The 21,613-nt window shown below is 38.9% G+C and overlaps 1 protein-coding gene across 2 annotated transcripts in view; it reads right to left on the bottom strand.

Annotated features, from left to right (window-relative positions):
- Positions 1-1,977: 1,977 nt before the first annotated feature.
- SLTM (SAFB like transcription modulator) overlaps positions 1,978-21,613 on the bottom strand; it is a 28,989-nt gene continuing 9,353 nt past the window's right edge. The window contains exons 3-21 of one of the 2 annotated variants that reach the window (XM_048867539.2): positions 21,468-21,532; positions 20,884-21,072; positions 20,566-20,613; positions 19,453-19,480; positions 17,636-18,104; positions 17,037-17,086; positions 14,219-14,337; positions 12,167-12,316; positions 11,973-12,082; positions 11,699-11,859; positions 10,983-11,074; positions 10,571-10,734; positions 9,270-9,450; positions 8,548-8,672; positions 6,607-6,777; positions 5,649-5,963; positions 4,226-4,367; positions 3,111-3,268; positions 1,978-2,646 (exon numbers count right to left, since the gene is read on the bottom strand). In XM_048867539.2, coding sequence (XP_048723496.1) covers positions 2,538-2,646; positions 3,111-3,268; positions 4,226-4,367; positions 5,649-5,963; positions 6,607-6,777; positions 8,548-8,672; positions 9,270-9,450; positions 10,571-10,734; positions 10,983-11,074; positions 11,699-11,859; positions 11,973-12,082; positions 12,167-12,316; positions 14,219-14,337; positions 17,037-17,086; positions 17,636-18,104; positions 19,453-19,480; positions 20,566-20,613; positions 20,884-21,072; positions 21,468-21,532 — 2,846 coding nt within the window. In that variant the 3' untranslated portion in view covers positions 1,978-2,537. The remainder of the gene's footprint in view (positions 2,647-3,110; positions 3,269-4,225; positions 4,368-5,648; positions 5,964-6,606; positions 6,778-8,547; positions 8,673-9,269; positions 9,451-10,570; positions 10,735-10,982; positions 11,075-11,698; positions 11,860-11,972; positions 12,083-12,166; positions 12,317-14,218; positions 14,338-17,036; positions 17,087-17,635; positions 18,105-19,452; positions 19,481-20,565; positions 20,614-20,883; positions 21,073-21,467; positions 21,533-21,613) is intronic. The other variant, XM_048867540.2, reaches the window with a different exon arrangement.

Here is a 21,613-nt window from a genome sequence, read left to right as displayed (position 1 = left end):
AGCATCAAGTATTGCTGTAGTTTCTTATGCAGAAGCAGCTTCTTTAAGAGGAAAGCAACTCTACATTCCCTCAGAGACACTGATGTCTGCCAGCAATAGACCCACATCTCTGCTGGTCCTCAGGACCCGGGCCATAAGACTTAGTTAGGCAGAGTATCAAAGAGTAAGCTGGAAAGCAACCTCTAGTCCCTTTCTGCACAGCCTAGACTCAGTGAGGAAAATCTGGTATTCGCTATTTCTGCATACCTTCAACTTCCTCTACAGAAGCATATAGCACTGGGTTGAGCTACAGAATTTTACTCAAAATAATTAGAAGTTGCTTGATAATGGGGAGGGACTTATGTCAGTCACCAGGTGAAAGCAGCTGGCCCCTCAGCCCCAATACTTACTTGTAGCATCTTTGGAGAACAACAGCCTCTTCTCTCCTGTACAGCATAATTTTGAAGATCAAAATCTTTAGCAGCCAGATTTACCCCTCATCTTCCTTTATTTCATCTGGATGCCAAGGATGCACAGAGTACAAAGGCAGAGAAGGCAGCATCTTGAAGCCACCTTATTAATGAAGGATAGGCCTGAAAATGCAGACCTCCTTGAAAGTCACCTGATCACAGAAAAACTTCCCTCAAGGCCTTTTGGCAGTACTCTCATTCTACTTGCTTTTGGGGCATACCATTAACAGGGTCCTTGCCTGAATAGATGTGCCACCACATTAAAATGTAGGGGATAGTAGGTCAATCCATAACCACTTAAAAACTAAGCTAATTGCCACCCAATCCCAAAACTCTTGACTCATGGCATTGCAGCAGATAATCCCATGCTAGTCATGAAAATCCTGAGTTGAAATGGAGTAGTTTGTCATTCATCATCAGTCTCAAAAGCATCCAGCACCATTGAGGAACTTTGCAGTGCAGCAAGGCTATATATATATTTATATATCTATATCCAGTTGTAGTTTAACACTATTCTTCAACTCCCATGAAGTGAACACAGTATTAATCAGAGACTGGCTGGGTGAGATGAGAAAGATGGTTGTGTAGTGAAGGCACTGACTGCGACTCTAGTGAAATGCTTTCCATTCTTGGCTCCAATACTCTAGCAAGTCACTTGTGCCTCAGTCCTTGATCTGTAAAATGAGAATAATGCTCCCTCTACTCCCACTGGAAAGCTGAGAATAAATCCACTGTATCTGAGATTTTCAGAGGGTACTGTGATGGGAAGCATGCAAGTAATGAGATAGAAACTGTAAATATTCTATGTATTGAAGAGGAACTTGCTTCTTCAGAGCCTGCTAACCAATTGCATTTTTGATCACAAAAAAATCCCCAAACCATATCCTGTCCTATTTGTGAATGGAGGGCAAGTCTTCATCTCTACCCCCCCAACAGGCTACTTTGTTTCTCCCAAATTTGGTCACTCCTACTTCTAAATTAGGGAGGCATGCAAGGATTAAATGGATTGTTGATGCTAAGTGTAGGTCTTTGTTCCTTTGCAGGCCTTCAAAAGTACCTTTAACTTCTCCCCCCATGCTGAAATGTGGAGTCAGAGGCTGAGCATAAAAATAAAACAGGGACTTTTAGGGACTCTAGTGTTTAGATTCATCATACATCCTATGAAGAAAAAAAAAGTGATACTTCACATTAATGGAATTACACTCAGAGGAAACTTTTCTTTAAAATTGCCTGCATCCGATCTGAACACATTTTAATTGACTTACATCTCAACCTAAAATCAGAATTGTCTTCCGGATATGAACCGAGTTCTACTGGTAGCAGTATAGAAACTGTGGCTAGTGACTTGAACAAGCTGTCCTTTTTGATTACAAGGAGGTAGTTTGTAGAGAGTTTCAGCAATCAAAACCAGGCTGTCCCCTAGGGTGTCTATTGTATGCCATACAGGAACAGAGCTTGTGTTCAAAATGTGTCAGTTTTATTCTTTTTTGCCCCAGCAGACTGAAAGTTCCAGAAACTTACTAGGAACTATACAGAATATGAAGGTTTATTTCAAAAGAATACATTTGCAAGAATACACATAGATGCACTCAATGTAACAGTACCTTCTGCAAAAATAGGTTACATAATACCCAGAAATGCAAGAAAACCACCTTATTCTCTACAAATTAGAAAGCAGGTTTTATAGCCTGAACAACCTTCAAAATGGAGGTTACTGTTGTGTATGTTCTGTTCTATGGAGCTAACTTTAAAGCGTGACACCACAGAGCTAATGCTGGTAAATTAAACTACTAGCACACAGCTGCAAACTATTCCTTTATATTTATACAGTGTTAACAAATATTTTGGTTCCAATTTGTTTTGCAGAGCTCTAGTGCCGCAGGGAAAATGCTTATCAAAGATACACAAAAACTATCCAAAATTACAACGCAACTATTAAAAATGCCTCCAAAATTGAGAGGAAAAAAGTAATCATGTTAAAATTAAAAAAAAATTGAACAGGATTTCCAGACAAGACTTCCTGTTTGTATCAGGTAAAGTTTAGAAGAGATTTCAATAAGTTATCTTGAAACCAAGCAGCTGTGGATCCTAGAATCTTCGTGGAGGTCCACCCTTAAACGGCTTAAATCCTGAGCCACTTCCCCTCTGCATGGAATTGCCTGTGATCTGTACAACTCTATTAATTGGTGAAGAGTTACTGGAAACAAAGGTTTAAAAAAAAAGTGTTAAAGGGTATTCTGAGTGGAAGTTTTATGAGTGTCAAATGTGTGTGTGAATAGTACTAAATACTTATGTAACTCAATTGTGGAACAGAACTGTAAAACCTCAGGAGGAGAGGCTTGGTACAACATAATGAAAGCTTTCCTGACAAAGAGGAAGTTACACACTTTACAGCAGAATACACTGATGCAGCTGAACACTGCTGCTATTGAATAACTGCTAGTAGCAGTGCAGGGAATACTCTGCACTGTTATGTAAATGATCCAGATTCATGACTAAGCCAGCTCAGCTCATGGGAAAGATGAGTCATGTTGTGCAGCAGCGACCCCTTCAACCGATTAAGTGGCGTTGATTGGTTCTCATCCAGAAGGATTATGGTCGCAATGAAGAGCTTTGAGAGCTCAACAATGGGGAACCAGGGGAAAGGAGCGTTTTTTGTACCTTGTATGTGGAGACATCATGCCACCTCCTCCACGGCCATCTCCCATTCTCCTTGCATCATGATACCCACTTCCTTGAGAACTAGGTCCATGCCATTCTTTTCTTGGTCCAGTTTCACGACTATGGCGTTCAACAACATGTCTATCTTCATTATAATGCTGGCAAAATATACAGTGATTTACAGCAAGTCTGAAATGGTCACATGGCTTAAACTGCAATGTTTTGAGTTATTTGAAGGAAGTTACATATTTTATACGATGATTTTGGATTCTCTCCAATATACTTATGATGGAATTTACCCATTTCTCAACTCAGTGTTTAAAGGTAAAAATCACTTTACAAATTCAACAATTAGAACTGGCATTTCTGAGTCTGATCCTCTTGTTTCAAAATAAGATTTTTAACAATGCTAATATGGGAGCTCCTTTGTGGAAGTGTTTCTGTGCAGCTTTAATTTCTGGAAGGTGGCCTGGTTCCATGGAGTGGGAAATCAAGGAACCTGGATGCTATAACCAGCTCTGATACGGATATGTTTTGTGACAGTGGACTAGTAACTTCACACCCTCCATCAGTTTCCCCACTTGGAGAACAGCAATAATTATACTTCCCCTTTTTGTAGGATAGTTAATGTAATCAACAGATAGAGAAGAAATTGAGTCTTAGAGTTTCTTGGTTAGCCAGTGTCACTAGCAAGATTGTCACTACAGACTAAAGTGCCAGCAAGGCCAAGATTAGAACTCCAATTGTTCTTGGGATTTTTGTTGTTGTTACCGAACACTTTAGAAAGTGGGGTACATAATTATCTGAGACAGCATGCTAAGACTGCACTGTATTCCAGTTAAACTACTCTCCCACCAGTTGATGTGGTATCAGTGGTTATAACAGAATCTACATCCATCATTCTGATTCACCTGAAGCACATTAGATCACCAAGAGAAGTAACGGATACTCACTTTTTGGATATTTAATGGAAAGAAACACATTACCCTTTAGAACTGCACAGCAAGATGGGTATAGTGCTGCACAGCAGTATAAATACTATAAGTATAGGGTTAGCTCATTCTTCAATAGTTTCAGTAAACACTAAACAGTTATAGAGCAGTAAAGATACTTACTTGTCCTCCGCTTCCTCTTTCTCCCATGACTCCCCGTTCTCCCTCCCTGCTTCCATAACCAGAAGCACTGCTACGGCTACCGGGAGCGGCACTTCTCACGTGTCCAGACACCTCTCTTCCTGATCTTTCTGGTCTCTCTCCTCTGTAAGAGAATTATCTAGTCAAATTTTTCTTTTATTGGCACAAGGCAGTAGCTTTGTGTGGAGGCTAGACAGAATCCAATTTTCTGTATATTTTGGGTTCTTAGGAAGTTACTTGCAAGTCACTAAGCAGCAATTTATAGGTCTGAATAGTTAATTCATCTCAAAAATTGCTAATAAAAATAGGATACATCCTACATTCTCTCATCAAGAGTGACTTACCACACTACTACTATGCATGCCCAAGAACAGCATGGCAGAAAGCAAGAACAACAAACAACACATGGAGTCTTCGGTCTTACAACACAATTCCGAGGAACCAACTGTGTTGTAAGCCGAAACATTGTAAGTTGAACCCGCTTTTCCCAAAGGAATCAATGGTATGAAGGGCAGATTGGTTCCTGGACCATGGCTTGATACACCATTTTCACCACAATAACCCAGACTTTTGAACTAAAACTAAATTATAGATGACTACTGTTGCATCATCAGTGTATTTACTGTACACTGTATTTTGTAAACAGCATTCAAACAAACTCACATATGCTACTCAGAATGCTGGCAACACAGGCGCAGAAAGCCAGGGAGAACAGCACACATGCTGAGCCTCAGCCAATCACTGTTCAAGCTTTCTGACTGGCTCCTGGCCGGGCTCAGCCAATCAAAAATAAACAGCAACCCTACCCAGCAACGAGCTACACTGATGCCTGGAGGCCAATCAGAAACGACCCCTTCCAGCTCCACACCAGTATAATGCAACCAGGAAGTAATTTCAAGCGAACTTTGTGCAAATTGACAGGTTTCAGAGTAAAAGCCATGTTAGTCTGAATTCGCAAAAAGAAAAGGAGGACTTGTGACACCTTAGAGACTAAGCAATTTATTTGAGCATAAGCTTTCGTGACATCCGATGAAGTGAGCTGTAGCTCACGAAAGCTTATGCTCAAATAAATTGCTTAGTCTCCAAGGTGCCACAAGTCCTCCTTTTCTTTTTGTGCAAATTGAGCATCCTAAGGGCTAAGCGAGTGTTGTAAGGGTGGAACGGGCAGTCAATTGAAAAGCGTTGTAAGGGCATCTGACGTAAGTCGGATGTCATAAGTCCAAGGATTCCCTGTACAGTCAAGGTTATGGCAGACAACATGAACAGAATGCAAGTTCTAAACTGTGCCATTCTGATTATCTACTTTGTTTTTTAAAGCAAATTCTCCAGTTAACATTGATACTATAAATTGCTTTTATTAAAATCACTAGCAATACAGCTTTGTCTAATATCCAGACGACTATACCTGGCATCCCGTTTGTCTGTGCTTATGCCTCCCTCGTTCTTCCAATTAGTTTGTCTAGGTGGATTTGAACCAGTTTCTCTTGGATGACGACCATGTGATATTTCTGGCCTATCATGAATTATCACTGTTCTTCTCTCATCTCTGTCTCCTCGCACTTCTCGTCTGTCAGTATCTCGAAGTTCATTTCTTGGTTGTGGGGGTTCATTTCTTCTGGACTCACTGAAATTCTTAGGATACCTCTCAAACCCAGGCTCCTCTCTTCGCGCTGTCGGGCGTGTCTTTTTTCCTTCACTTTGATTTACAAAGCGTTCTCGCCTGTACAAATTGGAGGGCAGGACAGGTTATTTGGAGGTCCCTTCCAACCCTGATATTCTATGATTCTATTTGCTCAATCCACTAACTTCAGCTAGAACACCAGTTGCTTCCTTATCTAGTTCAGTCAATTTAGTAGCTATGTACATGAAAGTACCAAAGTGTGAACACCTACACTTACTGTACTTGTATAAACTGTTAGGAGATTCAACTCACAGCAGGTCTCATTAATTCCTGTAATGAGAACACTGTTACAGAAACACCTTTCCAGAATTATGAAATGGACTGGATAAACCAGAGAGCCAACTGAAAAAAGTATAAAATCAGTCTGTATGAATTTTACCAAAAAGTTTGGAAAAAAGTCTGTTTGGGCAAATGTTGCCATTTAGCCACATATTACATCAATATCTTATCTAGACTGCCATGAAAATGTAGCTCTATTAGCCTACTATAAATACTAGACACACTTCTCAGTGTTCTGTTTTTAAATGCTGAACGCGAACATCAAGCCTTATTAAAGCTATTTCCCTCTGTATCTGTCTTAAGGACTCAAGAGTAGAAATCTCAAACACTTCCCTGAGTCTCAAGCGGGTCTCCAGTACCTCTTAAAAGTAAAAATCTTAGTAATTATTGTCTGAAAACATACCTTTCAAAAGAGGATGATGGCACGGATGAACCCTCTGGGTATCGCCCCCTCTCTCTGTGGTCAAAGTCATTAAACCTATTCTGCTGGCGACTGTAATCAGAACCATGACTAAAGCGTGCATCTGTATCCAAGGACATCTTTTTATTCTCATTCCAGTAGGGATCATCCCGCCTTTAGAAACAGACATTTTAAACGAATATTTTACAACAAGTTACAATATTTGAATTGTAGCCTTTTTACTATAGTACAGAAGAGGTTAAAAGTTTTCTTCAAAGTGAGTCCGTCCATTATTTAGTCTTCAAGTCGTCTCCAACTCCTGCAACACATGCTTAGAACTGATAATTTGTTCCAATTTTTCATCAGTGAATTTGATAAATGCACAACTTAAGTCATTGGTTTCTGATGAAGGTCATTTTCTGATGAAAGCCCTGGCTGGGATGATTTAACTGGGAATTGGTCCTGCTTTGAGCAGGGGGTTGGACTAGATGACCTTCTGGGGTCCCTTCCAACCCTGATATTCTATGATTTTAGAACAAAACAAGTCTAGAACACCTGATAGTATTTTAGAACCAAGAATATTTGTCCACTTCAGGCAGTCTGAGATAAAATGGAAACTATCTATACAAACATCCGAAACTACTAGTAAGGGCCCACTGTTTGATTCCTGCACAGGATAGGATCTATGACCAGTGAACATCAGTAGAACTTAAGGTAAGAACTTAACTTTCAGACAAAAATTACAAGAGCTAAAATACACTGACATGTGGAGGATAACAGTATGCAGAATGTCCCCGTTAGCCTGGTCACTGGAGACATTAAATCACAGAACTATGAACAGATTTAGTATATTTGCAGGCTCACTAAAGAAAGGCTGTGTGTTCATTAACGTGCAATTAACAGCCTTGAAAACTGAAGTCCTATTTCCCATGAAATACGTACACCATTGATAGCAGTAGCTGTATTTTGACCCATGGGAAAATCATGACCACCTCGATGAGAGAGTGATTTTAGGCGATTCCTTACACACTGTTAAAAATATTAACAATGGTGCCAACTGTAAGAATTTTAGTCCCATTCTTATCTGATAAGTAGTGTTTGACATGGGTCAAACATTTGCCAGCTAGCAACTTTTGTCACTGACCACTCAACTGGGAAGAAACTGATACAGAAATCTAGAAGCCAAAGGCTCTGTATTGCATTATTGATTCACTGAGTCATCCAGCTCCCAGGATCTGAAGTCTAAACACCAAGTGGTAGCAGCTGGAAACTTCCATAACTGTTTAAAATCAGGACAGTAAAACAACACACGCGCACACGTACGTGAGATGCTCTTGTTGGGCCACGAGGACTATCATAAGATATTTCCTTCCTAGTACAGAATTGTCTCTCTCCACAGTTGCATTACATTGGTTTAGGCATATTAGTCCAGGGATTCTCAAACTTCACTGCACTGCCACCCCCTTCTAACAAAAATTACTACACAACCCCAGGAGTGGGGACTGACGCCTGAGCCTGCCCAAGCCCCACCACCCCAGGTGTGGGAGCCAAAGCCCAAGCCCCAATGCTCCAGGCGGGGAGGGGGAGGAGGAGGAGAGCAAAGCCCAAGGGCTTCAACCCCAAGTGGAAGGCCTGTAACCTGAGCCCCGCCACCGAGGGCTGAAACCCTTGTGCTTCGGCCTTGGGCTGTGTGGTTCAGGCTTTAGCCCCACACCCCAGCAAGTCTAATGCCAGCCCTGGCGATCCCATTAAAACAGGGTCGCAACCCACTTTGGGGTCCTGACCCACACTTTGAGAAATGATCTATTAGTCCTTAGCAAGTAGGTCAGCAGCACTGGGTACTCAGTTATGGTGGCAAGCGTTCTCTGCATGGACCCACTTAATGATAAACAGAGGTTGTTTGGTGGCATGAGCAACAGATTAGCAAATTGGAAAATACACTACCTGTGATCTACATCACGTGGACGTTTCAAAGAGTTCCTTTTCTCCTGTTCATAACGAAGCTGCTGCTGCTGTCGACGAAGCTCCTCCCTTTCACGAGCAATACGCTCTGCTTCTTTGCGACGCTCCTACCAAAAAAAATAAGGGAGGATTACTATGGAACGAACCCATTAGCTTTGCACTAGAGGCAAATATACAATAGTTGCTACAAATACAGAATTAATTCCCCACACACAATCAGATCAACTTCAATTTCTGTACTAATACTGGAGAAACTTGCAATACAAAAGAAGTAGTTTTAGACTATTGGGATCTATTAGACATAACTCACTATGTGAAAAAGCAGAGCAACAGGACCTTTGGTATGCCATCTCGTTAACCAAGATTTTGTCACTAGAAAGTTTTATACATTTCTAGTACCAATATGCCCTGAAAGGCATTCATTTTCTGTTTGCAGTAAATTCATAGTTATAGAAGAAATACTTGCAGACTTAAGTTAGATTTATGCGGCCAACAGAATCCTTTAGCCTCTTGATTGTTGACTTCCACCGAGATCTAGACAACTCTCCATATAAGCTACTGAACAGCCAGAGGGAAAGATCACTACTAAACTGTTTACATGTTATATTTTCTACTTAAGAGAATTACAGCAAATAAAATGGAAAGGATTAAGTTCAATATTGTAACTTGATGTAACACTACACTTTATGCATACTGGCCTGTACCTGTTCAATACGAATCCGTTCTCTTTCCAAGCGCTCTCGTTCCATTCTTTCCCTCTCCAGTTTTTGTCTTTCAATCTCCAATCGTTCTCTTTCCCTCTGCAAGCGCTCACGTTCCTCACGTTCACGTATGATTCGAATACGTTCTCTCTCCCGACGCTCTCTCTCAGCAAGTTCTCTTCGCCTACAACATTATTTTTAAAATATGGCTTATAGTGGCTGTTTGAGACTGGTTTCTCCTGTGCAATACTGCCATAGCTGTAGTCAGCAGGTGTTCAATTTGAAAGACATGGCTGCTGGCAGGGCCCTTTTTTTGGAATTCACTTCCTCCTTTGTCCCCAACAGCCCGAACTGGGTAATCTGTATGGCATGCTACAAAGCCCATTTATTTAAGGGGTCATCTGAGGTGCGCGTAGATTTGATGTTGATAGAATGGGGAGTAGGTGTTAGGTTTTTGTTTTGTTCTTGAATTGGCATCTGTCTGCTGCTACCGTCTGCATTTTGACTCTGCCTGGATGCCAGCCTAGCAAAGCTATATAAAGGTGTGAGTTAGATTCTTTGCTGTGTACAGCTTGTGGCAGCTCCAGCAGAGCTAGAGAATCATTACCAGGGAGCCAGTTACTGCTCCCCCAATTCTGACACTAGCTGGGCCACATGTCAGAGTGCAGCATGCTCCCACTCCTTCCCTTCTCCTCCTCCTCCCCCCTCCCTGCCACACTAGGCTGCAGGGAGGGAGATGTAGGAGCCTGCTGTATCAGCTCTACACCTGCTGGAAATCCCCACACCCACAGGACTGCAACCAGGTAACTCCTGGGTTGTTTCTGCTCCTTCTGCAGAGCATGACCCACATAGAGGGAGCAGAACAAAGCAGAGTATCTACCCAGCTTTAAAGTAGGACAGATTGGCCTGCTGGAGGCAAAAATACCAATCCCATATCATGCCACCTTGTCATTAAGGTGTAATTACTGAATTAGCTATTTCTAGTCACGCCTATTACAATCAATTGGACTAACGATGTCAATACTTTAAAGAAATAGATCGATCACATGTAAGGAAGGACATACCACAGACAGTTATGAAATACATATCCCTGTTATTCTACTCTATGGACACTAATTTCCGACTTTTTGCATCAAATTTGGACTTCAGATATGAGAAGTATTTTCATACTAATTTGAAAGCTGAGCATGGTGTTTGAGGAAAAAGCTTGATGAAATGCCCTATGATCAGATTTCTAAAAGTAATTTTACCCAATTAAATCTTAAAAAGTGGTCTAAGATGAAACAAAAAATTTTGATCACTACCTTCGGAGCTCAACTGCTCGACGTATTCGTTCCAATCGAACCATGTGCTCCCGCATTCTTTGTTCCTTCATTTTCTCAAAAGGCAAGATATCCTTTCTACCTCTGTACTCCCTGAACTTCATTTTATCTTGAATGAAACGCTCTTTGTTCCTTAGCACCGGTGGCTGTTAACAGAAATTCCAGTTATTTCAAAAGTCACATGGTACTAGGGAGATTTCTGGATACTATACTAGTTTACAATATTACAACCTCGAGAACTAGTTAGCGTATCAACAGGGCTGTCCATCTTAGACTATTTTGAAACTAACAACTATCCGCAAATAGTTACTTGCCTATTAATTGATGATAAAGTGGTTAGAAAGTAATATGGAGACAGACAAGGATTATGTGTCAAGTTTAGAGAGATACTTACTTTATCAAACCTTCCCCTTCTCACTGTCCTAGTGTGACCCTGGTCTCCTTTTGTTTGGTCTAGAACTACCATCTGACCTGGACTTTTTCCACCTAAGAAAAATGGTTTAACATAAGCATGAATTAAAGTGGTTTTGATTTAACACTACAGTTACAAATGAAAATAACCACATTTTAAGATGGTCATCTGCCTACTCTGGAAACAGATTTCAGAGTAGCAGCCGTGTTAGTCTGTATTCGCAAAAAGAAAAGGAGTACTTGTGGCACCTTAGAGACTAACCAATTTATCTGAGCATCAGCTTTTGTGAGCTACAGCTCACTTCATCGGATGTCGATGAAGTGAGCTGTAACTCACAAAAGCTGATGCTCAAATAAATTGGTTAGGCTCTAAGGTGCCACAAGTACTCCTTTTCTTTCTACTCTGGAAAGTTTACTTGCTGAAATGCAAGATATGAATCTTAAAAATTAAGATGACTATGATAGGACAGGTATGTCAATACATATCTGTGTAATAAACAAGAATACAAAAATCTAGTAGTTTATATGACAGCACTGGAATGACTTTTTAACTCAGCAATGACGACCCTATTACTGAAGGTTTTAAGGAAACAAGGTTTTAGGATTTATATGCAGTGGCATCTTGGGTATTATCTGCTGCCGTAAAAGCAAATGAAGAGATGAAAACAGAGGCAATAAGAAAAAAGCTATATTGCATACTTATTCGTTTCTTGTCTTCAGTTTTTTTAGTGGATTCTTGATTAGGGCCACTTGATCCATTATCATTCTTCTCATCTTTACCTTCAGTTTTCTTAGCTTCTTTACTTTCTTTTTTCTCAGATTTGTCAGATTTCTTTTCTTCTTTTTTGGCTGACTGAGTTCTTGTTAAAAAGGACACAGAGAGACAGTGAGAAAGGTTTGGTTATATAGTTTCAGTACACATCATTTTGTTTGGACAGTCCATCAAACCAGAAGATGCAAAGCAAGCTCTTACTTGCTCGTTTTATCAATTGATGCAGTCTTCTTATCCCCCATGTTTCTACTAGAACCGGATTTCTCATCAATTTCTTTCTTCAGCTCTTTCTTGGAAGGATCACCTTTTACCTACATTTTTTAGAAAGGTAAATTTAATAGAATGTGACCCCATACACAAATAATCCTTATGTAAGGAGTATACATTAAACTTACTTTCTCAACAGAAATTTGTTGTCCATGCAGCTCTGTACGATGGAGATGTGCAATACATCTAGCCACCTCCGTACTGGAAGACATGGTTACAATGCCATAACACTTTGCTCCAGGGCTTCGTGCATTTGTGACCACCTTTGCACTAAGGACCTAAAAAATATATAATTTGAAGAATAAAGCTTAACATTTTGGATCCAGCTGGTAGAGAGAGGAGAAGATAATCTTTATTCTTAGTGAAAATTCTCACTAAGGGTAAAATTTTCTGAAGTCTTGAATGTTACCCCAACTCTCAGCTTAGTCACGCCAAGTTGTGTATCTGCTCAAAAAGTAGACACAAGTTTTAAAAGTCTTAGCGTATATGAAATACAAGAATAAAATTAGTATTCATCTACTAAAGAAACATTTTGTTAAAACTTTACCACTGTTTAAGTTTGTTGGCTAGACAAGTGAGAAACCAACAACTTATACGGGCACTCTAACTTCCAAGAAGCAATCCACTCCACATGTACAGATGGAGGAGGGAAACCTCTTTTGAGAGTCAATACCAGACTGTCAAGTAATTTCAGTAGTGTGTCAGAATGCCTCTTGCTGAGAGGAAAGCACTGAGCAAGGTATCACCTCTGGCTCCTAGTGAAGTCAAACTTGCTACAAAGTACATAAATGCTGGGGCGTCATTTCTAGATTCTGCAGCACTGAGGCAGCAGACTGTACAGCAGCTTCAATAAATGGAAGTTTAAACATGCAGTATAGTAGCCTCTTTTGATATAGTTTTCTTTACACTATTTTCAAAATCAGTTTTTGATAGACCATAAATTTATTTATTTTACAGTAATGCAAGTCTACATTGTGGAAGGAGAAAAGGACAGAGCTGGAGGTTTCATCACTTGAATAGGAACAGTTAAGGATGTCAACATCTGAGGTGGCGTAGGAAGCAATTCAGGACTGTGGGATATACATATCAGATAGGTGTTTGTTAGATAACCAGCAGTGAAATAGTGTTCAGATGTAATTTATAAATACAAGCTTCTGGTTCTAATAACTCATTGAGATGCACTGTACACTCTTGAGCTTGTTTCAGGTGTGCAACCTGAGGAAGATACTGTAAAGAGCTTCTGAAGATTAAACAGATGCAACTATAAGACCCTAAAAATACTTAAATGAAGGTTTAGATTCTGTGGCAAACTGCATGTCAGTAGAATCCATGAAGTCCTGGTTTTAAGTCTACATACCAGGAAACAAACCCGTATAAACAGTTTTATGGATTTAAAGAAGTTTTGTTACGAAGATGGAAAGCCAAGTTAAATTAACAGTTAATACCTACATCACTGTCACAACTTTTGCAGATCTCCCCAACCCAAAACTGTGTAAAATGAAGTTAGCAACTGTCTAACAGAGCTGTATGTTTACATTAAGGTGTTAGTTTAAGGTGCAGAAGGTTGTGTGGATGCTTATTTCAATTTAAGAGGCTTCTCCATTTAGCTTAGAAGTCAACTAGGAACAAGTTTTAAACAGACAAATAAGCCACCCAGATAAGACCAAAAAAAAAAAAAAGAAGAAGAAGAGGCCATAGCCTTTTGAACTGTTCAGAGGAAACAGACTTTGGATCAAAAAGAATTAGACTCTGGCTATGAGAAACTGAAGACTTATGCAGCCCAACTCCTCCTTAATCCTGACATGAGGAGGTCATTTTAGGCTATGCTACAAAACCTTTCCATTTGACCACTCCAGACTATGGCATACGCATCAGACAGACTGACCCTTGCAGGTTTTGGGAAGGAGAAATGAGAACTCAGTTGGTATGCAGATAGTAACTCAATATTCCCACCTCCTCTCATCTCTCACAGAAGATGTTCCAACAAAATCCTCTTCCTTCACTGCCAAGATACTCCTGCATGGACACACACTTATTCTGATGGCAGCTCTTGATGTTACCGTTATGTAATTTAGGTTTTATATTAGTCAGTCAGATCTGGTCTTAGATCAGCTCATATTAAAACATGAAAATATGACAGTTAGGTTCTTTCAATCAAAATACTGAACACAAATAAATACCTTTCCATATTTGCCAAAGAGATTTTTCAAGTCAGCAGCTTTCGTGTTGGAAGAGAGTCCACTAACCCATAGGTTTCTAGTTGAACTGCCACTGCTACCACTAACACTGCTTGCACTTCCTGGAACAAGTTTCACAAAGAAAACTTGAAGTTACTAATATGTGGTCTAATGTTACCATGATCACTAAACAAAAGTCATTACCACCTCAATTCATACTTTGAGAAAAAGTATCATTAGGTCATACATAGTGAGCCTTCCTGTATAATACATACCATAGAATTTCATCCATCCAGTTACCCCTGTATTTAGCCCAATAACTTGTGTGACTAAAACATATCCTTCCAGGAAGGCATCCAGTCTTTTTCTGAAGACAAGATCAAGAATTCACCACTTCCCTTGGTAATTTGGTCTAATGGCTAATGACCCTGTTAAAAATGTGCGCTCTCTCATTTGACTTTGTCTGGCTTTAATTTCCAGCCATTGGTTCTTGTTATGCACTTCTATGCTAGATTAATGAATCCTTTAGTGCGTGGTATTATCTCTTCATGAAGGTACTTATTCAGCACTGTGAAGTCACCTCAATCCTTTAGTTTATTAAAAAAGAAGACTGAGCTCTAAGTCTTTCACTGTAAAATATTTTCTCCCAAGCTTCATATAATTTTTGTGGCTCTTTTTTGGACCCTCTCCAATTTTTCAACATCTTTTAAAATGTTGATAGTAAAACTGGATGCAGTATTCTAGTACTCACCAATGCCGGAGGGAGAAGTAAGATTACCTACCTACTCACTACTCCCATTTATACATCTAAGGATCACATTTGCCATTTTTGTCAGAGCATCACACTGGGAACTTGTGTAGAGTTGCTTATCCACCATGACCCCTAAATCTTTTTCAGAATCACTGTTTTTCAAGATACTGTAGGAACAAAAACTGCAGGTCATACCTAGATATTTGACCTTGCAGTTGTTTGTATTCAAATGCATTTGGGTCCTAGGCATACATACAGGCAATGCCAATAGTACCAAAATTGGAACTTCCAACCCTACAAACTATTTATTCTAAAAACAGACTTGCCACTGTTGTATTGGAGGGTCCTTAAATCTTTTCCCATGTAATCTGGAGAAAAGACTACATATTATGTACTGAGCCTAAGTAATAACAAAAGGGAAAAATTTGAACTACATCATTGACTGCAATGCTTAAGTGTACTATATTTAAAAATATTAGATGGGGAATTTTATGAATACCTAATGCTTAGATCTTTTTACAGTGTACTGCAAATCCAGCAGACTAAGTGTCCACGTGTTTTAAGATACTCCTGTGAAAATCTGTTATCTTTTGCTTTAGTTGTAACAAAATGGAGTTGCTGTATCCTAGTTATTAAAATATTATTTGACGTTATGTATGAAGTTAAACATCCAAAGAGAACATAATGAACATGTATCCACAATATTATGCGGGAAGTGACACTTTCACATTCAACGTGTGAAGTGTTTTTCTGTAGACAAATGCCATTTGCTGGACAGCATTCTGTTTAGTTCCAAATAAAAATGTTTTGTGATGGGGACAAGAATTCCATGCATGACAATTTAAGGACTTTGATATGGTCCCTCGCTGTGATTCTCCCCAGTGCTCATGGCCTTTTAGGCTTGGAGAGCAATTAGTTATCTTATTACGCTCACCAACTATCATCTATGTAATTCTTGTTGTAACAGATACAGTAAAAGCAAATGGAATTTCCCTGACAGACCAATAGCTAAAAGGAGTTAAGACTCTGCTAACTATATAGTAAACAAATGCCTGTAACTGGCATTGCTACTGGTACAGTTGACAGCTAGTCAGTTGGCAGCCTTCATTTTTTAATAAGGGTAACAATGCAATGCCAAGACAATTTCTATGTACAGTAGAATCTCAGAATTTCAAACTGACTGGTCAACCACATACTTCACTTGGAACCAGAAGTTCGCAATCAGACAGCAGATACAAAACAAAAAAGCAAATGCACTATAGTACTGTGTTAAAAGTCAACTACTAAAAAAATACAGGGAAAGTTTTAAAAATATTGGACAAGATAAGAAAACTGTTTTTGTTCTCGTTTCATTTAAATTTAGATGGTTAAAAGCAGCATTTTTCTTCTGCATAGTCAAGTTTCAAAGCTGTATTCAGCCAATGTTCAGTTGTGAACTTTGGAAAGAATAACCATAACGTTTTGTTCAGCATTACAAAAATTTCAGTTACAAACAACCTGTATTCCACAGGTGTTCGTAACTCTGAGGTTCAACTGTACATGAACTTCAGAAGAAAAGATTAGAGTATTATACATTCATGGACAGGGCTGTGACTAATTTTAGGTTCTGTATCTAAAATACTTATTCTTCAAAATAAAGCCATTGAGAACCAGAAATGGAGCTGTCCTTCTACTCATGATTGATCTGAAGTAGACTGATGTGTTTTAAAGTATTTGCTTAGGGCTAACTGACTTGAAAGGAGCTTGGAGGATTAAAAAAAACCACAGGAAAACTAAGGCCTAGTGTACTCCTACTATTATTGACTTCAGTCAAAAACTGAACCAATTCTCTAAGGCATTTTAGTCCATGGCAAGGAAGATATAACAGGTTAAGAGATGTTCTGCAGTAATTTAGCTTTTGGTCACCTCCTAGATTGATTCCCATGTATCGGATAAAGTAAAAGGTGGCTTTCCATGTATACTATGGATACAATAAAACTGTATACTATGGATACAATTTTACAGTATTCTGTGTTTAAATCACAAGATATAGCAATATAAAACTAAGTGCTACAGTAGGAGGTAAGTTACCTTTATCATCCTTTGATGTTGTTTTGCTTTCTTTGGATTCCTTAGCAGAGCTGGAGAAGCAAATCATCAGAAGAAAATTGAAAATACAGAATTTTAGACACTGCATTTTACACTACTACTAGCAGGCAAGTTAACATTTCAAAAAGGGGTGGACTGGGTTATATTTGTACAAAATGATTCCCTTATGGATTCTTGCACTGATTTTCCCCAAGATGCCTGAAGATCTAGATTTTCTGACAATTCTATTCAGTGGATATATGGCAATCTTCTCCAGATTTCAGGACGGGGACTTGACTTCATTTTGTGTTCTTAGAACTGATAGCTGTTCATTACCATCACCACAAGGACACTTAAACTTGTCAATTTGAAAAAAATAAAAAATAAAATGCTGACAATTCGACAATGCAATCAGTAGGACATAGTTTCTATACGAAGATCTTGAATTTTTAAAAAGTAACTTATGGCGGTCAAAAAAAATATCTATAGGCAGGAGCATAAGATATTAATTATAAGATGCTTGCTGCTACCCCCTTAATGTAGAGTGATCTTACTGAATGCTGGTACTCAGTATCGTAAAGAACGGACATAGAAAGACAAACCTCTTTGCTTGACCAGAGGCCCCAGTAGACGAGGGACCTTTCTTCAAAGTGTCCTTTTCTTTGTCTCCAGATTCTGCTTTCTTTGAACCTTCTCTGGCTTCCTTCTTGACAGGATCACCCTTCACGCAGTCTTCCTTCTTACCATCTTTATGGTTCTCAGTCATCTCATAATCCTTGCTTTCCTTCTCCAGGCTCTGTGCAATGGTATCCTGCCCATCTTTTGGCTTACTTGCTTCAGAATCTGTAATTTTCACATTTTTACCTGTTTCTAGGAGGTCATCACCATCAAAATCCAGAGTGATGGCATCTTCAGCCTGGATTGTAACCGATATGTTATCATCCTCAGCTTCTTTCACAGATGTGTTAGCTTCCATCTCTTCATGAGCCGTATGATCAGCCTCAGCTAGGCTTTCTTCTGAAGGCAGAGGTTTAGATACTTCTTGTATACCATCACCAGAACCTGCTTTATCTAAGAGGATTTAACAGGAATAAATATGGCAAAACAAGAAGTTTAAACAATTTTATATGCATAAGCTAGAATAGGACCTAGAAAATACAAAGCCAGTTATTAGCACTGATGGAAGATTACGGGGAAAAAACAAGGTGTATTAACATGTAAATAAATCCTTCACCCAGGATCACTCATTCGCCATGGCAAAATACATTTTCTAAAAGACAAATACCAACAAACAGTAGGAGTCAGAAAATGGTTCCATCCTGCAGATACCAGTTTTTCATAGCAAGTATCCATTTTCCGCTGTAGGTGTTAATATGCCATAAAGAAAGGCTTTCTTCAGATGCTTGCAGTTTGATTTATTCAGTGTTTGAAAACTTCCTTGTTGTAAGACTTTTAACCTTCCAAAATCCTTAAGAGTGACAGTCGGGAGAGTCTAAGTCAGTCTTCAATACAGTTTCAAGGTTCTGTCTTGATCCTCCTTTCTGAATGGTTGTTTGGCAGTCAAGATAGCTGAACAAGTCTGCTGCAGAAACCGAAGTGTGAACTTCGAAGTTCGTAGCAAACTGGTTTTCAGTCTTCATCCACTTTGCAGATTTTCAGTATTCATTCTCAGTCCCATAAGCAGTATCTCCAACAATATTCTTGCATTCTCACAAAACAGATGCTTCAGCGATAGGGTCCCTCGTAAATGGTGAGTCTGTAGGTTTATTCTCTAACTTCAACACTGTCCATCTTGTTTAAAGTGAAAGTGCTCCATGATCTTTCTAGTCCACAATATGTAGAATCCTTTGATTTCTCTCCAGAAAGTCTCTGGTTGGTCAGATGTGTCACACTTCTTCTGTAGCGTTAGTAAGTAGAATGGCTTTAAAAAAAAAGCCGCTGTTTAGACTCCTCCACGTTTCTGAAAGCTTCCTTTACCATCCTAAGCACAACCTGGCAGCATGTGGATGACAGTATGTGAAAAGTCAAGTAGATGATGGTCCATAATTGGCAAGTTTTCGAAGTTCAGTATAGTAATGTACTGTCTCATTCGGTTAAGCATCTACCAGTTACTGCAGTGCAAGTCTTCAATTTGTGCTTCAAGATTTATTGCACCATAGAAACAGAAGTCCTTGCATATTTGGTTTGTTTTTAATTAATAATAAGCATACATCCACCACAGTAACTGATATGTACTATCATCCACTCTTAAGAGAAAAATAAATCCACTGAGTACATGGATCTTAGTGAGCTTAATACAGAGACAGTCAATACTTAATACTAGAGACAAACCTAATGTTAACAGACTAAAAATTAAGCAAGTTTCACTTTTAATCTACCAGTTTAAAACCTCTCAACTCTACTAAATTTCAAAACATACCTTTTTCATTTTCTTCCTCTTCACCATTCTGCAAGACAGGGGGAAATCAAATTTAAGTATCTGTTTGTTATGAGAGTTTAAGCACAAAAGTTATGAATTTCAAGTCCACAGTAATCAGAATTTATGAATTAAGGAACTGTTTCCAAAAACTAAACAGTTTAATTAGAAGTTGATGGTACACATTGTTTATACCATCTTTTGTAGCCAGTGAGAATTCATATCACAGCATTCAGTAACATCTTTGTTTTCCAGTTAAGAACATTTCCCTTTCTAGAAAAGTTCCCTTTTCCATGAAAGGGAACTTACAACTGGTGGCAACACGTTACCAACTTCTCTTGTAGTCAAAGTGTTACTTGATATGTGTCTAGAGTTAAGGTCTTCAGAATGAGAGCAACAAGTAATATGATCTCTGTTCTGTTGCACTGTTCTACCAAAGGCAATTAACTAGTGTTAGCCTTGAAAGTGAGAGTCTCCCTGGTTTGATTATTATACAGGAAATGTCTGATACATATGCTGTTTAACAAATGTTTACTTTTTTGGGTTATCAAAGTTAACTGAGAGGAAGATGATGATCTACTTCCACTGTGTATGTATGTATGTGTATATATATTATTTTACATATTCTGGATGTCTTCATCAGAAGTGTCTGGAACGCTGTATGAATTTCAGAACTGGAAGAACTTTACTTTTTTTAAACAAAGGTATCTGAACCTTCATCTCCAGATCATCATTTTTAAAATTTTAACTTTGGAAATGAAGTTCTGAAATGAAAGAGAGGAGGATTTTGTATACATTGTGTTAGAGATACTACATATAGTTCTTAAGTTTCACTAAAGAGGTACCTCAAAGTATTTTTGGGTAGATTAGTTAAGTGTGTGTATAATGCTCCCACAAGAGCCAAGTATAGTCACTTTGAGAGGACATCTCGAAGTCCAGGTCATCCTTAATACAGCGAGCAAAGCCTGTATTGCAGTCATTTGCAAACATATGTATTATACCATCAGAAGCTCAAAGGTGCAAGCCTGGTAACTTAACTGAGAAAGAAGGTCACTTTAAGCCAGGCTTTGCTTCAATTTCCTAATCGCAAGTTTAACAAGACCATTTGGAACTTACATGGACAGTTGGAAATGTATCATCTTCTGTGTCTTGAAGATCATTTTCCTAAGTTGAAAACACAGATAAGGGGCTTGCTAAACAAGCTAGTAATAATGACACTTACAAAAGCATCTAAAGAGTCAGGAATTCAGCTCTGTACTACTTAGACAGGTTAAGAGGAGCAGGGGAGTTTGAAGAAGTACTACCTCTTTTAGTGAGCTGAATAAGACAGACTGAAAGAGACAAACTTTAGCCCCAAAGACTTTTAGACAGACTAAACAGAAATGTGTTTTTCGATGAAAGTTCATATAGATTTTAACAAGTGTGGCAAGGTACCTGGCTTTCAAAATCTTTTTCTGCATCTTCTCTTGTCTCCCCCTGTTTTGAATCAGAATATTTCTTTTCTGAAGGAGGCAGTTCTTTAGAATGCGAGTTCTCCTCTTCATTTTCACCAACTTCTTCAAAGTCCTTCAGTTCATCATTTCCATCTTGATCGCTTGCGTCTTGAACCTCCAACTCACTTTCCTTTCAATCAGAAGAACATATGGTATAACTAGAGGCATGAGCTAGATTTTCCTTCCAGTGAAACAGAGCCATTGCTTCTTCAAAAGGATATCAAATAGCTACATTTTCAACATTGTTTATTGTTGTCCTTCCTAGAGTTCCCATTTATTTTGAAGCACACAGCATGCTCACATGCAGAAAGGTATGCATCAAGATAAATCAAGCCATATAACTGAATGTGTGTGGAATAAGATATGATCAAATATCTTGTAGTAGTGTAAACACAGCATGAACAATGATTTAGATCTCCATTTAAGTTAGCTTGTGTCAAATGGACCTTTTCAGCTAAAACTTTGCTTCATTTACCGGACCAGAACAGTTCAGTATATAAGTTCTCAAAGAAATTTAGTTATTACCTTGACAAAGGAATCATCTTCCACTGAAGTATCACCACTTAATTCATCAGTTTCCTGTTTTTTACCTAAAAAGACAGGATACGCTAATGACTACAGTTGAAAGCAACTCCTTTTGTAAGACTTTACTTCATATGCATTATGGTGCA

This window comes from Caretta caretta, chromosome 10, assembly GCF_965140235.1.
Source record: "Caretta caretta isolate rCarCar2 chromosome 10, rCarCar1.hap1, whole genome shotgun sequence".
NCBI lineage: Eukaryota > Metazoa > Chordata > Testudines > Cheloniidae > Caretta > Caretta caretta.
Note: the sequence above shows the minus strand (reverse complement) of the source record. Positions and strands in the feature narration are given on the sequence as shown.